This window comes from Blennius ocellaris (genome assembly GCF_963422515.1).
Source record: "Blennius ocellaris genome assembly, chromosome: 15".
NCBI lineage: Eukaryota > Metazoa > Chordata > Actinopteri > Blenniiformes > Blenniidae > Blennius > Blennius ocellaris.
The window spans coordinates 4,845,100-4,860,363 of NC_137664.1; the positions used below are offsets into that span (position 1 = coordinate 4,845,100).

The window sequence follows — 15,264 nt, forward strand, 5'->3', positions numbered from 1 at the left end:
ATTCAAGTGTGAATAGTTCAGCTTTGAGCACAATAACATTAAGAAGGCAACTTCATTATGGTTATTTTCACCCTGTAAGGCCTGATGTGATTGCTTATGAAGCAAAAGGATTAGAATAAAACCTCCACAACCATTGTGGCCCGCTGATTTGAATGCTTTTTCCATTCAAATCAACTTTTTATAAAAAATATTAAAATAACAGTTCTAACACGTTAATATTTATCTTTTTTTCCCACTTTTTCTTCGCAGGTATTTGCTTTACTTATTCATCTGCGAAACCGCGGGGAGTCTCTCTCTGCCTTTTGAGAGGTTTTGTTCATAGATCAAAAGGCACTTGACAAATTAAATGACCTGAACAGGGAACGAGATGAAAAGTCAACAAAGATTGCCACACTAAAAGCACTTAATCTTTTTTTTCCTGAGCCGACTAATGATTTTTATTACCAAGCATCATGGCAATTGAGAACTTTGTGTTCAAAAACCATGACTGGTCTTTATATACTGTAAAAAATGTCACCACGAAATGTGAGTAAAATGCTTCAGGGTCTGTTTTCTTTTTTTCCCTGCAACTTCTCAGGTGCCCAAAAGATTTGGACTCTTCTGCTCACTTCTTTTATGAAGAAAAAAAAAATGCTCCTATATAAACGGAGATAAATTAGGACAATGCTACAATGTGTTTGACTTAAAAATAAACAACACCTGTCTGATAAATAAAAAAAAAGAAAAAAAAGAAAAGAAAAAACAGCAGTTAACTTCATGGCAACACGATCACCTGGTCGAATAATGCAGCCTGTTGTTTTACTGATAAAGGGTGTCTGCTTTTTACCCCCCCCCCCCCCCCCCCACCCTTCAGTGGCAGATTTAATACATTTGGAGCTCGAGGGACGAGATATGTGGGGCGGCGAGGGAGCGGCAGTAAGAAGGAGAGATTGGGGGAAAAGGTGAAAGTTGTCGCTGCAGGGGAGTATGCAGTCAACATGCGACCACACACACACACACACGATTCTGAAAAGTAAGAGACATTGAGCACCCGGCGGTGCCTCGAGCTTAAGGTGCACGGCAGCTTATGTGAGTCTGTTTTTTTTTTTTTATGTCTCTTTGTGATTCCAGTAATACGGAAAAAAAATAATAAATTAAAAAAAAAAAAAAAAAAAAAGGATGAAAGAAATTTAAAACAAGTGCTTTCTGAAGTCGATTCAGCTCCTTTCAAGCGCCTTATCTTCTACCCGAGTACCACTTCTTTCTTTTGTAGGTTTTCGACATTCAGAGGTACACGATGGTTTCCTCTCTGCCTTCCTCCTCTCTGCCTTCAGTCTCCAAGGAAACGAGCGCGCTGAGGTCCAGCTGACGGTCACCGGGATGCGGCGCAGGCGGGAACGGGTCAGAGCCGCTCGCTGTCGACGGCCACGTCTGACCATTGTAACTGTGATCTGGTGAAGAAAAAAAAAAAAAAAAGAGAGAGCCTGGTCAAATCCTGTGCAGTATAAATGGAAAAATCTTTATCAAGGCACGAAGAAGCATGTTGAAATGTTCCATATAACTTGGTGGTGACACACTGACACACACACACACACACACACACACACACACACACACACACACACACACACACACACACACACACACACACACACACACACACACACACACACACACACACACACACACACACACACACACACACACACACACACTTCTACTCCTCATTGACGAGATTGTTCTGTTAATTATCAAAATTAAGTTGTTGTTTTTCCCCTTCCTGTTTTTGTTTGTTTGTTTGTTTGTTTTAACATCCTTTTGTTTTTCCTTTTGTTATAATTGTTGTGATTACTTTGGTTTTTGCTCTGTTGTTGCTCAGGCTGGTTTAATCTCATGGCAGTTGGAAAATATTTAGATCACTGTGATTACTGTATTATTAAAAAGAAGAAAAGAAAAAAATGTATGTAGCACTAGCAAGGGTATTGTTTGTATCTCCCCACCTAGTCTTTCTCTGTCTTTCCTCCCCTCTCTTCTCTATCCTTTCACCCCAACCGGTCCGCAGAATGCCGCCACCTCTGAGTCTGGTTTCTGCAAAGGTTTCTCCCTGTTGGGGGGAGTTTTTCCTTTCCACAGTCGCAAACACACCTGCTTGCTCATGTGAATATGTTGGGCTTTTCTATTTTCTCTATAAAAGCAAATTGGAATGACTGTAATGTATTTAAAAATGTCTTTATTTCAATAAAAAAAAAAAACAACAACTTGGTGGTGAGACTGACCCACACGCTTCTAAATACGTCCGCTAATGTGTTGTAGCCACATCGTATATCATACTTCTCTTTAGAGAAGTAACTCGGAACTGTCATTGTGTAATCAAGCGCCAATTTTCCGTCATTTGTAAAATCCGGTTGAAAAACCCATTGACCGGGCAAGACTTCATCATTTAGTAACCAGCGATAAATAATCACACAGCCACATGTTCGGTGAGCTCAGTCTAATCGTCGAATCCGCGACGGCACACGGATCCACCCACAGCTGGCGCAGGCTCTTTGCGTCCGCTGCGTTCCTCCGGCGCCGGAGCGGCGCACATTTGTCACCGTCTCTCTACTTAAGGATGTCACTTCCACCGTTATCGCCGTCATCGCAATCAATTGTCGGGACTCGGTGGCACCTGCCTGCCTCCCCACACTTGACGGGGTGAGACGGAGAGGCATACGGGACCGGATGTGAAACAGCGGCCGTTAACGAGGATTCCAAGTCAAATGTCACACGTGTGCCAGCTTGTGACGCACCGTCGTCATTATCAGGGGTGTCCCCCCTGTCAAGGACCGTTGTTATTTAGACTAAAATAAGGTTGGAAAGAGGCCGTTCGTGTGGGTGGTACCCCGCCGAGTGCCTCCGAGCGCTTGTATTCTTACATTTGTGTGCACGGCGGGTGCCGTCTGGCATTAGTGCAGGTGTGCCGTCATGGCAACAGATGGCGCGAACTATAAATTGCCTCATTGTGTCCCTGTAGGAGAGTGTGTGCGTTTGATTAATTATACAAGAGTCTTAGAGTAGCTCTGTTAGCCGCCATATAGGCCCGCGCTCTGATAGATGACGCATCGATGTGCAGCCAGACGATACCAACGCTCGATCTCCGTCTCTGGGCTTTTAATGAAGTTTCCAGATTTTAAGCATTAAAAAATCATGTCACAGCCCACATCGAAAGAAAATACCAAAATATTAATGAGGCATAACAATTCAAGAGAACTACATTTCATAATTGCCGGAGCCCAGAGGATATAGTAATTTTAAATTGCTTAAAAAAAAAAAAAGAAAGCTGACGGTGCAGTTGTAGTTGTACTGTTTTCATAACACCGCTTTTTAGTCTCCTGGTATCTTTGTTGGAAGAATTATGTAAATCCAGCTCTATACTAGTCAATGCCAATAAAGCAGTTTTATGTGTTTATTTTTTTTTTTTACATCAGTTGTTTCATACAGAGGTTCCTCACACTGTAATCAGCCTGGAGTTATAAAAAGAGAATGCACACATATATATATATATACACACACACACACACAGTCACATGGCCTCAACACTGGTCGAAACGACATAAATTGTGGCAGAATCACAGTATTTGTCTCATTTAATAGCAGCCTTTTTTTAATTGCCTGTATAATCCACCAAGCAGCCTGGCAACCGATACTCTGCTAATACATACAGCTCGTAAAAGTGAATACGGCCTTCAGCTGTTTGCCTGGAGCACAAGTGCACCGTCAGCCGCTGAGGTTTGGAAAGTTCTCACCTTTTCGGTAGTAAAAACCTCCAAAGCCGTTAATCTCCAAAGCAGGGCTCTCTGGATCATTAAGCAATGTCACGTTTATCAGTCGTCAATGAATCACTCTAAGTATTCAAGAATACACACTGACGGTGCTCAGCCTTTTGCATATGTAAAGCAGTCTAAGTACAGGTAGAGAAACATTTTTGTATCTTACATTTATACAGTTTTCCATCATATTTAATAGGAAAGCATGATAACTTAGTAATTATACAGGTTGGGCGTGATTTTTTTGAGACTTTTTACTTGATAATTTGGCTGAACATTTATTACTGCAATTGAATTGTCATTTTTTTTTTTGAAACTGTGCAAAATGGCCACACCCGTGATGGCGGTGCCACGACTATGTTTGAGGTGGTGCATCATTGTGACATAATGTTTGCGCTAACATCTTGCAGCGGCAGAACAGAGCAAACAGACAGAGTGAAAATGAGCAAAAACAAGGCAATATATCAGTGGCAAAAGAAAATTCATCATCAAACTTGTCTGTGAGACGTCATTTTTCCCCATTATCAAGTCAATGATCATCAGTTCCAATAGTTATCCAATAGTTAAAATGGGAATCTGTTATCCAAAGGCTTGTCAATTTACATGAAAATGATATAAAATCATTTTACTACCGTATTAAAATGGCAACATAACAACATGTTTTGGTTTGAACTTAAATGAAAACATTTTCAGAAAAGTTTAACAACGTGAAAATGTGAAAAAATAAAGAGATTACAAATGCTTCGTGATGCAAAGCTGTAAAAAAACCCAAAAATAATTATCTTTATGTTGTTTTGCAGAATATTGCACCCATGTTTTCACAAATTCAAAGTATTGCTTTGGTGTTTATGGTTCTTTGATAGTTTCTAAGTTAAAACAAACAAACAAAACAACTTTTGCTGCTGCGCCATTGGCCGAGAACATCCATGTGAACAAGACTAGCAACTGTATAGAACTGTGTGGAACATGTGCAACAGTGATTGTCACAACTAATTATCATACCTGTCAAGGTAGCTGGATAAACACACTATGAGAAAATTACTGCCTCAGAAATGATGCGTCATACATAACTTCTACAAGGAAGAACTATGTTCGGCAAACATCTACGGTGTTTGACGTGACCTTCATCGCCTCCAACTTCTGCTTTTACAAATAAAGTTGTTAGGTTTACTATAGGAACTGGATTCTGTTTCGCTCTGTTTGTTTTATGAAAATCTCTCCACATCCTGCTTCTGTAAGTTTTTTTTCTGGCCAATTGTTTTTTGTTTTTTTTAAGTGTTGGTTAAGAAAACAGAATCCTGGCCAACGTGAGGCAACTCTACCGTCTTTTATCTCACAGTTTAGCAGCAACGCAGCTCCCATTGTGCATCACAAAGCCGGGCCGTGCATCACACTGCATATCACACAAGGTTGGAATTCATCTGCATACTTTAAAGTGCACCGGTTTCATCTCCCTTGTCTTCGTCGACCCACTCGCGACATTCTCGTGCTTTTGTATCTAAAAGGTGAGCAACAAAGGCCTCGACGCGACTCATCCGACGAGGCGTCACTTCAGGAAATTCCACCTCACTGGTTCACCCGAGATTATATTGTGCGGCAGCAAATTATGGGAGTTCAATGAATTAAAAAGGGTGTGTGAGAGAGAGTGTACATGAGAGAGCATTTTCACATGCTCAGGTGAGGATGTGAAGCCAAATCATATTTTGATCCTTGTGACTGGCAGCACAATGGAGAATTTGCATTTGAAAAGAGATTCCTTTTTTCCCTTCAAGAGAAAGGCCACCAGGTTCCTCCACATACCAGCCACTGTGTTATCAACTATAAGCTCACGCGGGAGAGTTGAAAAACCCCTCGACTGTACTATAAAGCACAGGAATGACTTCATATTAGACGCTCAAATCGAGGAAAAAAATAACGTGACGACGGTGACTTTTATTCACCGTCAAAGATTACGGCATCACGGGGGCATTTATGGGACCCGCTGAGGAGCGGTTAAATATGAGCCGGAGCGCACCCGGTGCAGCAGGCAAGCGGCGCGGCGGTGTCCGCCCCTGGCTTGTTAACAAGTGACTCGGGTTTCACTGGGGATTGTGCGCGCTCAATAATGAGAAAAGGTTAATAAGCTGATCAATGGGGAAGAGAGTGCGCTGCCTGCTGTGGCTGGTAAACAATACCAGGGACTCCGCATCAGCTGTGGTTAGCACTAACCTATTTTCACAAGGGGCTGAGGGGACAGGTCGAATGCGAGCTATAATTTTCCCTCGCCCATTGTGAATGTCAAGAGCCGGTGTGAATAGATTAGGGACGGGGTTGGGCTAACGTGGGAACGTGGCCGACACCTCCCCCGGGTGAAACGGATTAATTTGTGCCCGCGTCTCTCATTTCTCAGCCCCCCGCCCGCCTCCTCCGTTCAACCTGATGCGATGACAAGTCATGCTGTAATGAGTTTTGTAAAGATTTTTCGAGATCGATGTCCCAATCAGTCAACCATCGCCTGTGAACTGTGATTCACATGCTGTTGTCTGCCCTGCCAGTCGATAGATAGAGAAACCATTGATTTTTTTTTTTCCCTTTTTTTCCCCCCCTTCGGCCCCCGGATCGCTGCCGGTTGCAAGTGGAGGTGGTTTGAGAGGACACACAGAAGAGGCCACACCGGGCACACAGCCTTGAGAACACAAGAGTGTTTGTGTGTGTGTGTGTGTGTGTGTGTGTGTGTGTGTGTGTGTGTGTGTGTGTGTGTGTGTGTGTGTGTGTGTGTGTGTGTGTGTGTGTGTGTGTGTGTGTGTGTGTGTGTGTGTGTGTGTGTGTGTGTGTGTGTACAGTATGCTCTCGCTCACATACTTGGGTGAAACCAGTGCAAAGCACAAGGTTTGTTTACATTCTCACAGGTAGCGCATTTCTCGTTTGTGCTGACAGCTCGATAGCAGCACTGCTGTTGAAGTTGTGCAATGCTGCACCACTCACAAGGAAAGTTACACGCAAAACATTCAAATCAACTGGTGTGAGCAATCGACTAAACGCATACGGATTAGTGCTCAAATATCAAATTAAAGCAGGGTGAAAACACTGTTACATTGCAACTTGCACTGTATAGGTGAACTACGACCAAGTTCACATTGGTTTAAATGTGAAGCCACAGCCTGATGATTTCTAGTCAGAAATATTGGTGAGGAGTTGATCAGTCCACACAGGGCCAGTGTGGGACCATACAGGGGAAATGGTACTCAACAAAACTGAACTTTCATGGAGGTAAAAATAAGTGGTTTGGATCAGATTTCGATTTTTTTTTTAAATAATAATAAAAAATAAATAAATAAAGTAAAAAATAAATAAATAAATAAATAAAAAAAAAAAAAATTGTAATAACAATAACAATAATAATAAACTTTAAGAATCTCTATTGGTCATTTTTATTAAATGGTGATTTTAATGCAGTCTCAAATATATTAACATTAACAAAGATAACCAAACCACATCATCTTTGGTGCACCAGTGGAAGCGCCAGAGATTTGAACTGCTAAGATAACCAGGTAGATCACAACCTCACCTATGTCCACAGGAAGTGCTGCAAAAAGTCCAGAATAATAGTAAAAAGCTAGTCTTCACAGTCTAGATCACCCATACTATTGATGGGAGTATGTTTAAAAGTCATTAAAATGTTTTTTTTTTTTAGACTATCAAAGTCCTCATTACATGTTTTAAGGGATTTCAGTTTATCAATGGGTAATCTACATACTGACGCTTTCATAGATTATTCGATACATAAAATTATAATACAAGCACCTGTTCAAAAATCTGAAACTATGAAATGCACACTTTACACATGATAAATAAAAATTTCAGCTTCACTGCACCCAGTTAATGTCCAAACATACGGTATACTACAGTATAATGTGATGCATAAAACGTGCGAAACGCAAGATAGAGAACAGGCAAATATTAGGACGATGACAATGAATCCATACAAGACGTGAAGACGTAATACTAGTGGTAGTTGAAACCAAGTGTTTTCTTCATTGTATTTCTCCCTACTTCAGCTGAGGACAGAACTTTCTACAGTGTATGGACACCGGCAGCTCACAATTCCAAAAACACCTATTCTGGCAACCCGAGAATCCACCCTCCGTCTGATGTTGAGCACCTGAGGGCGTTTTGGTCGAGATATCGTCATTTTAGCAGCTGTCAGATCGGTTTTTCGGTGAAAACCAGGCTGGTGATATTCAGTTTTGAAAGTTCATTTGAGTATTGTAATGTGAACTGTAGCAGCAACTGACACAGATACTAAAGCGAATAATTCTGATGCGACGACTGAGACATCACGTTTGAGTACAAAGACAGCACAGGGGAGAGAGAGTCCATTAGCTTCAGGTGATAAAGTTTACGAGGGGGTTAAATAATGTATAAAGGTGAAATGCATCTGTTGGTGGTCATAGTTGCGAACAGCCTACGTAATGCTCGCCCCAAACACCCTTCCAGTTAAATCTCGGCTCTAGCATCTACGAAAAATGGTTTTTCTGTCTCATATCCTTCTGTCTTCTAAATATTGAGCGCTGCTGTCGCTTTGGGCCCGTTCAGACCTGGCGTCAACATGCGTTTCGGGTGATCTGATCACAAATGGCGATTCCTTAAGGCGAGTGTAAACAGGCGTTCAGTCAAAGCACCACAGGGGCTTTGTAGTGTGAACAGCAAAGTATCCCGGGACCAAAATATGTACAGATTTCATTTCAGAGAGTGCTCCGGTCTGAGTCTTTCCAATAAAACTGTGGAAAACAACATGGGCGTCCGTGCCTGAGGGTCTGTGGAAACCTGGTGCCTTGTAGCAGCCTGGCCAGAGGACACCCTGCAATCAAGAGAACACAATGCGATCTGAAGTGGTTCGCCCGAAAACGCACGATACGGACAAATGTAAACATTCTGCGTCGGTTCTCACCACATGTTATCAAATCACCCAAAGCGCGAGCTCTGAAGAGGTCCTTTGTGTGGTTTGTTGACGCCCTGATTTGTGTGGCTCACTGTAACTCTAGTTTACGTGCAGAAAAAGCAACCCAAACTGTAACTTTTGCCTTTTGCTGGACAAAATGAATGATTGAATCCAGTGAATCTCTTGTATTTTTCTGTCCTATCCTTTTTTCTCATTCTATCCCTTCAACCCCAGCCATAACAGTAGAAAGCCGCCACCCATGAACCCGGGTCTGCAAATGTTTCTTCCTATATAAACTGGAGGTTTTCCTTTCCACAGTCGCTTGTGCTTGCTCATGTGGAATTATTGAGTTTTTGTTCTGTAAAAGTGCCCTGAAATGTCTTTGTGGTATTTGGCGCTATAATAATAAAGTTGAATTCAAATTGAAACCATTGTGCTCCCCTCCTTGTATAAGTGATGCATATGTGCAGCTTTGTTTATTGTATGGATTCCACAGCAGGAAGGCACTGCTGATGGCTGCACTTTATGTTTTGTAGCTTGGAGATTATTTTTTTTAAAAATTTTAAATACAAGTATTCTGACCCAAAGTTCACCTTGAAAGTGCTTTACGACATATAGACACAAACGTGGGCGACTGGGTTCTCACCGCTGGTTGTGTGCTGCAGTCCAAACCTGCCTGCAGGGCTGTAGATGTATCCCGCCTCCTTCACCCATCCCTGGGTGTCCGAGTCCTGGCCGTGGGGGGTCTTCCCCGCAGGGGGCTGTCTGCTGCTGGATCTGGCCAGCAGAGTGTTGAGGCAATTGTGCGTGCTGGGGTCGTTTCTTTTTTGGTGGAAGTGTCGGTTGTTGATGTTGGTGCTGGTCAGCGCAGCCTCGTTCACAAACACGGAGCCGTTACCCTCGAGGTCCCTGGATTGACTGGATGTCGTGTCCTGAAGAAGGGGGGGGGGGGGGGGGGGGGGACAAAGTGTCAGTTCCATTCAGAGTGGGCCGAGATGTGTATCGGGATGAGTACAAACTGAAAAGCAAAGGAAGCTTATATTTATGCCCGTATATGAGCTTCTAAAATAAAATGTCATGTTGATGGTTGGATGAAGTCCACACCTGGGAAACTTTTCAACAATGCACCTTTCAATTGCACTCATGCATTTGCATGTGGGAACAGGAAACACATTCGACAACATAACAGACACAAAAACAATAGATGATATCTGTTATGATTCTGTCTTTAAAAAAAAAAAAAAAAGTGAACAGAACTACAAAAGTGATTCACCAAGAATCAATTATTCGATCTCTATGTCATAAATAACACTGGCTATATTCGTTCAGGTGTTGAGATATCGCTTTCCGGGACTTTAGCCTCCAGCCCAGTGTAATGGATGTGAATGAGATTTCATTTATATTGTTCACAGAACTGAAAAAAAAAACTACAGAGTGTGAATAATATGGAGACTTTACAGTGGCAAGTTTTTATAGAAACTATCACAGTGATGGAGAGCAGCTTCCATAAAAACTGAAAACTGTTCAGGGCTGTTCTCATGGATCACCCTCAGTAATGAAAAGGCCGTTTCTGAAAAGGAAATTTTGCACATGAATTTTTTAAAACTGGAAAATAATTCAAAGGTTCGACAATGAGGGGAGAAAAAAAAAATATGAATCACTGCACTGGAATAAAGGCTAAATTCTCACAGCTGCATATCTCAAAGCCCTGAATGAATGAGGAAAGTAGACAATCAGAGGAAATAAAGAAACAAGCTCAGAGTGAATTGGTTGAGTGTGATTTATGGTGAACGGTGTCAGTGCAGGTCGTTGAAGCCTCTGGCTCCTTCTGTCCTCTCCCACCACCCCACCACTCCCGTCCCATCTCCACAACAACACAGCCGTTCCTCTGCTGAGCAGAGGCAGCACTGCTAATTAGAACTGACCTGAAAACTGGTGTGTGTGTATGTGTATGTATGTGTGTGTGTGTGTGTTTGTGTGTGTGTGTCATTCGATCTGTCTCTGACCCTGTGAACTGCAGCCTCTGGCTAAAACATTAGCAAGGATACATTAGGACCTCCACTGCCTCCGCACGTCTTTGTCAGACCACCGCTATCACGTCTGACTCAAATAAATGAATGAATGGAAGGAAAGAAAAAAAAAAAAAAAAAAGGAGCCAAGAGAGCACCGCCGCTTCTTGCTGGGAAAAAAGCCCGGTGGTGGTGTGTAACTTAACGAGCGAGAGAATATCGCTTCCCAATTCCTTCTAGGTTGGAGCGTTTTCCGACTTGGTTACACCTGCTGAGCCGGGCAGCACCAACCCAGGGGAGGCTCACCTGATGTATGGCCTGCATTAGTCTTCACCATTGCTGCTTATTCGTTGAGTCGGGACTTAAAGGGCAGGGAGAACAGTGCACCCTTTATCCTCGGTGCCCTCCAGCTGCGGAGGACATTTCACTGTAATGCTCTCAAATAAAGTGCCAATAATTTAAGTCCTTTTGGACACGACTGATTGGTTTCTTGAGCCCTGCGCCTCTGGTTTTAATTATTTTGTCGGAGCTTTTATTTGCAATGGTTTAATTATCATCAATCATTGGGATGTTTATTGGTGAGTGGAGCTGCTGGAGCACTAAGACAAATGATGCTGAAATTGCTCTCATTATCGCAGGTCGTACATCAAGAGGGGATTGAGCCGCACCGTGTAAATGAGTGAACCAATGTAATTCAAGTTGATGGCAGTCTTAGAAAAGCTTATCATTTATGGTATTAGTTGAGAAATACTCCATGAGAACTGCATTATCTATATTTACACCCCTTATAGGATTAAGAGTTTGCCGAGCCGTGGGTTTTTGCCTTCAGAGTGATTTTAAAACCTACGACCACCCCAGCTTACCTGGTGCCCGTCCAGAGGGATGACCATGTGGGGAATCACGGCGGGCAGGCTGCTTTGCCGCCCGTGTTTCCAGGTCTGGAGCAGCTTCTGGTGGTTCTCCAGACGCTCACGCTCCTTCTCCACACTCCTCTGGCCTTCCCTGAGCCGCTCCAAGCTCTGCTGGTACTCCTCCAGGTGTTCGTCCAGCTCTTCCCTCTCCTGCCTCACCCTCTCCACTTCCAGCAGGCACTGCCGCTCCCTCTCCTCCAGCCGGCTCTCCAGCTCCCCCTGTTGGCTCTCCCTGGCCTGGCACTCCCGCTCCCAGCGCTCCCTGTCCTGGCGCAGTCGCTCCCGGAGCCGCACGGCCGCCGCCACCTCCTCCTTCTGCTTTTCCAGGTTGCGCTGTTTCTCCTGCTCCTGCAGCGTGTTGACCCGGACGCTGGGGAGGTGCAGGCGTTGGGCGCGAGGCAAAAGGCGCCCGCCCTCCTGGAGGAGAAGTCGCTGGACCTCGTAGCAGCTGTCCTGCATGGTCACCACCGCCTTGGAGCGACAGAGTGATGAAGTTCATGAAAATGCGTTTGGTTCAACCACTGTTTTCACCGAGCATACAAGCATCCTGGCAAGCAGGCAGTCGAGTGATTTGAAAGGCAAAATAAAGCATGACCAGGCTCAGCTGGTGGCCGGGGCTTTTTATGCGGGCACATACTCAAAGGATCCCTTTGTTCACTCCACACACACACACACACACACACACACACACACACACACACACACACACACACACACACACACACACGCACACACACACACACACACACACACACGCAAAACTTTGAATATGAAAATCACATTGTGATCAAAACCCTCGAAACCTGAGCAGCCGGGCGAGACGCGTGCCGTAGGTAAATTCATAAATATATTCTTTCCACACAAATTTACATTTTTCACCAAGGCACAGTATGTATACAAAAGAAGAGAAGACTCTCCTTTGTCCCCGAGAAGAAAAGGGATCAATGTGATGAGTTACTGTAGCTCGCTACCTTTGGCTTCAAACAGGCCTCTTCTGTTTATTGAAGCAGTCGTGCTGCAGGTATATTAAAGCCTGCCACTCATACAACGTGTACGTGCCCACACTGAGAGCAAAGGAAGCCTCATTGTTCGCAGAGGTTGACATATAGGATGGCTGAGAGATAGTTTTTTAAAACGCTTGCTGGTTGTTTTACTGAGTGACGCTCTTACCTGCAGACTGTACAGCAACTGAGTGAGGTTCTGGACACCTTGAACCACCTGTTGATGGAGAAAAATCACACGTGGAATGAACATCAATGTCTCCTATACATGATACATTCTCACTGCTGAATAATTAGCTGAAGAGGAAACTGCATTTCTTCCTGGCTTGGTAGGATGAAAAAGAAAAAGAAGAAGCAATTTCAAGTTGCATTCATGCAACATTTGTGCCCCCTTGAGGTGGCTTTTAGAGCTACAACCCTATTGAAGGTTAAACATCACAGAGAAATTGAAAAGAAAACGATCCTCACTCATTGTAGTAATTTACCTCACAGGTCACAGAGAGCTACAAACAGTGACATGGTAATTGGAATAAGTCTCCATATCCATATTTAATATCTTGAATACCTTTGGGAGGTAAATGGCCTCCCTTTATTATGAGCTTATCAATCATTCATTGCATTAAGACCGAAATGTAATCCTAATAGGCTCTGTTGAATTATTAAAACAGCTGTTGGCAATCCAGAGCCACACATCTGTAAAGACATGGAAAGAGGCAGACATGCAGCCTGTAAGAAGCTTTAATCATCCACAATACCACGAAAATACTACTGTACCTCCACCACCACAGCAACAGTAATGGAGAGAGCATTACACCATAAAGCACCATTAATATTTAACTCAAGACCAATTTCATTTACAATCACGATTTATAGCACAAATTCCAACATGAATCTTCTAGGAGCTGAACACATTTTAGACACTGGAATATTTACCTTGACCTCGATGTCACTCGTATCTGTGTTTGGTGAGCGTGTCAGGGACTGGAGGGCGAAGGCTTCGGGCCAGCTCCCCTCGCTGGCCTCAGGGTTTTCACAGTCTGGACTGACCGGACGCACAAGGTCCGTCTCCACATCCTGGCCGGGGCTCGCTGGAGAACAGGTCTTGGATGACAGCGTGGCTTTCAGCTTCTCAGCTGCGAAAAAACACAAATAACACAAGAAATAAGTTGAACTAAAATCATTGATAGAATTACCGCGTCAATCTGCCCCTGTTTCAAATGATTTAATCATGCTTTGCGCACGCTTTCGTACATACTTACATGAATTGTAAGAAAGCTGTGCACAATGATACACATTTACATTACAGTCATCAATTTCCTTGACATATATGCCTTTGGATCATTGAAATAAATTGTAGGGTTACAGTCCAGGTCAGGCCTTTCTATATGTAGTTTGTATGTTCTCCCTGTGCATGCATGGGCTTTTGAGACAAGCGAGGTTGATTCTTGACTTGAAATTATTTTACGAATTGTACGATTATGTGTACGAGTGTGTTTGATTGACTATCTGTTTTTCTTGTCCAGTGTGCATCCCGATATATGGATGGATGGATGGATATCCAAGTAAATGCATTCCATATTACTGGTAACATTTCTATTTTCATCACTGAGCTAATGTACTTTGTTTTTTAATAAAATGCTTGTTGAAATCGCTTGAAAAACACAGTTGTATTGAGCTGAAAAATATCTTCGGGGGGGTTAGAAAAGGCCGGCTAACGTTACATAACTATGCAAAGCAAAGTTTAAGTGCAATCGTTGCTTGGAGAAAAATGAAAACAGCCAAAACCTGAGCACAACAATATCTGTGTTTTCTGCAGGTTACAGTGTATGTAAAAGTCTTACCCTCTTGCAGAGCTGCCGCCAGCAGCTCGGCTGCCTGGGGCAGCTCCTCGGAGTGCGGCTGGGCCAGCAGTCGCCACTCAACCAGCGAAGTATCTGTCCTCCCACTCAGAACCGAGAGCTCTGCGTAGATCTGCAGCTTCTCCTCCAGGCTGGAGCAGACCTGCTGGTCCTGGCTCATCAAACTCTCTGAAACACGGGTTCGCCGGGTCAAGGATTGTACAGTGATGGCTCACGGGTAGTAAATAATACATTTATTCAGAGAATAAGTAAACAATGCCACAGTTCTCTGGGGGTAAAAAAAAAAAAAAAAAAAAAAGACCTTGTAACTTTTGGATCTTCTGGAAACGAGCCTCAGCAGCTCGCTTCTCCTCCTCAGATTCACTCGTGTACTCCTCTTCTTCCTCCGGACAGCTAATTGGTGGGGAGAGTAAAGTAGATGCATATCTGTGCACAATAGAATGTGAATTCCCAATCCTCTACACGGTGCAGTACACACACACACCTTTCCACGGCGTCTCGAATGAGCCTCATCCAAGTGTTTCGTTCCTCTTTGGACGAGGTGTGGACCTCGTACATTTCAGGCCCGGCTGCTGAGGCGCTGATCAAAAACATCCCTTTTTCTTCATTTGCGACCTCGCGAACAATCAGCTTCTGCAACGCAATGACTGGTGGCTTCTGGTCCTGAAAGACAGACAACATAGGCCACTGCAGGGAAAAGTCACCGAATTCTGTTTTGTTTTTTTTACTGACAAGTGACTCATATCTGACCTCTTTTGTGACCATGTGAAAGCGCCAT

The 15,264-nt window shown here is 43.5% G+C and overlaps 1 protein-coding gene across 1 annotated transcript in view; it reads right to left on the reverse strand.

Annotated features, from left to right (window-relative positions):
• Window positions 1-798: 798 nt before the first annotated feature.
• Window positions 799-15,264, reverse strand: part of arhgef28a (Rho guanine nucleotide exchange factor (GEF) 28a) — a gene marked incomplete at its 5' end in the record, with an annotated part of 39,882 nt that continues 25,416 nt past the window's right edge. The window contains 8 exons of the mRNA XM_080509880.1: window positions 799-1,430; window positions 9,353-9,638; window positions 11,579-12,097; window positions 12,797-12,844; window positions 13,561-13,760; window positions 14,469-14,654; window positions 14,788-14,879; window positions 14,971-15,149. Of these exons, the coding sequence (XP_080366006.1) occupies window positions 1,264-1,430; window positions 9,353-9,638; window positions 11,579-12,097; window positions 12,797-12,844; window positions 13,561-13,760; window positions 14,469-14,654; window positions 14,788-14,879; window positions 14,971-15,149 (1,677 nt within the window). The 3' untranslated portion in view covers window positions 799-1,263. The remainder of the gene's footprint in view (window positions 1,431-9,352; window positions 9,639-11,578; window positions 12,098-12,796; window positions 12,845-13,560; window positions 13,761-14,468; window positions 14,655-14,787; window positions 14,880-14,970; window positions 15,150-15,264) is intronic.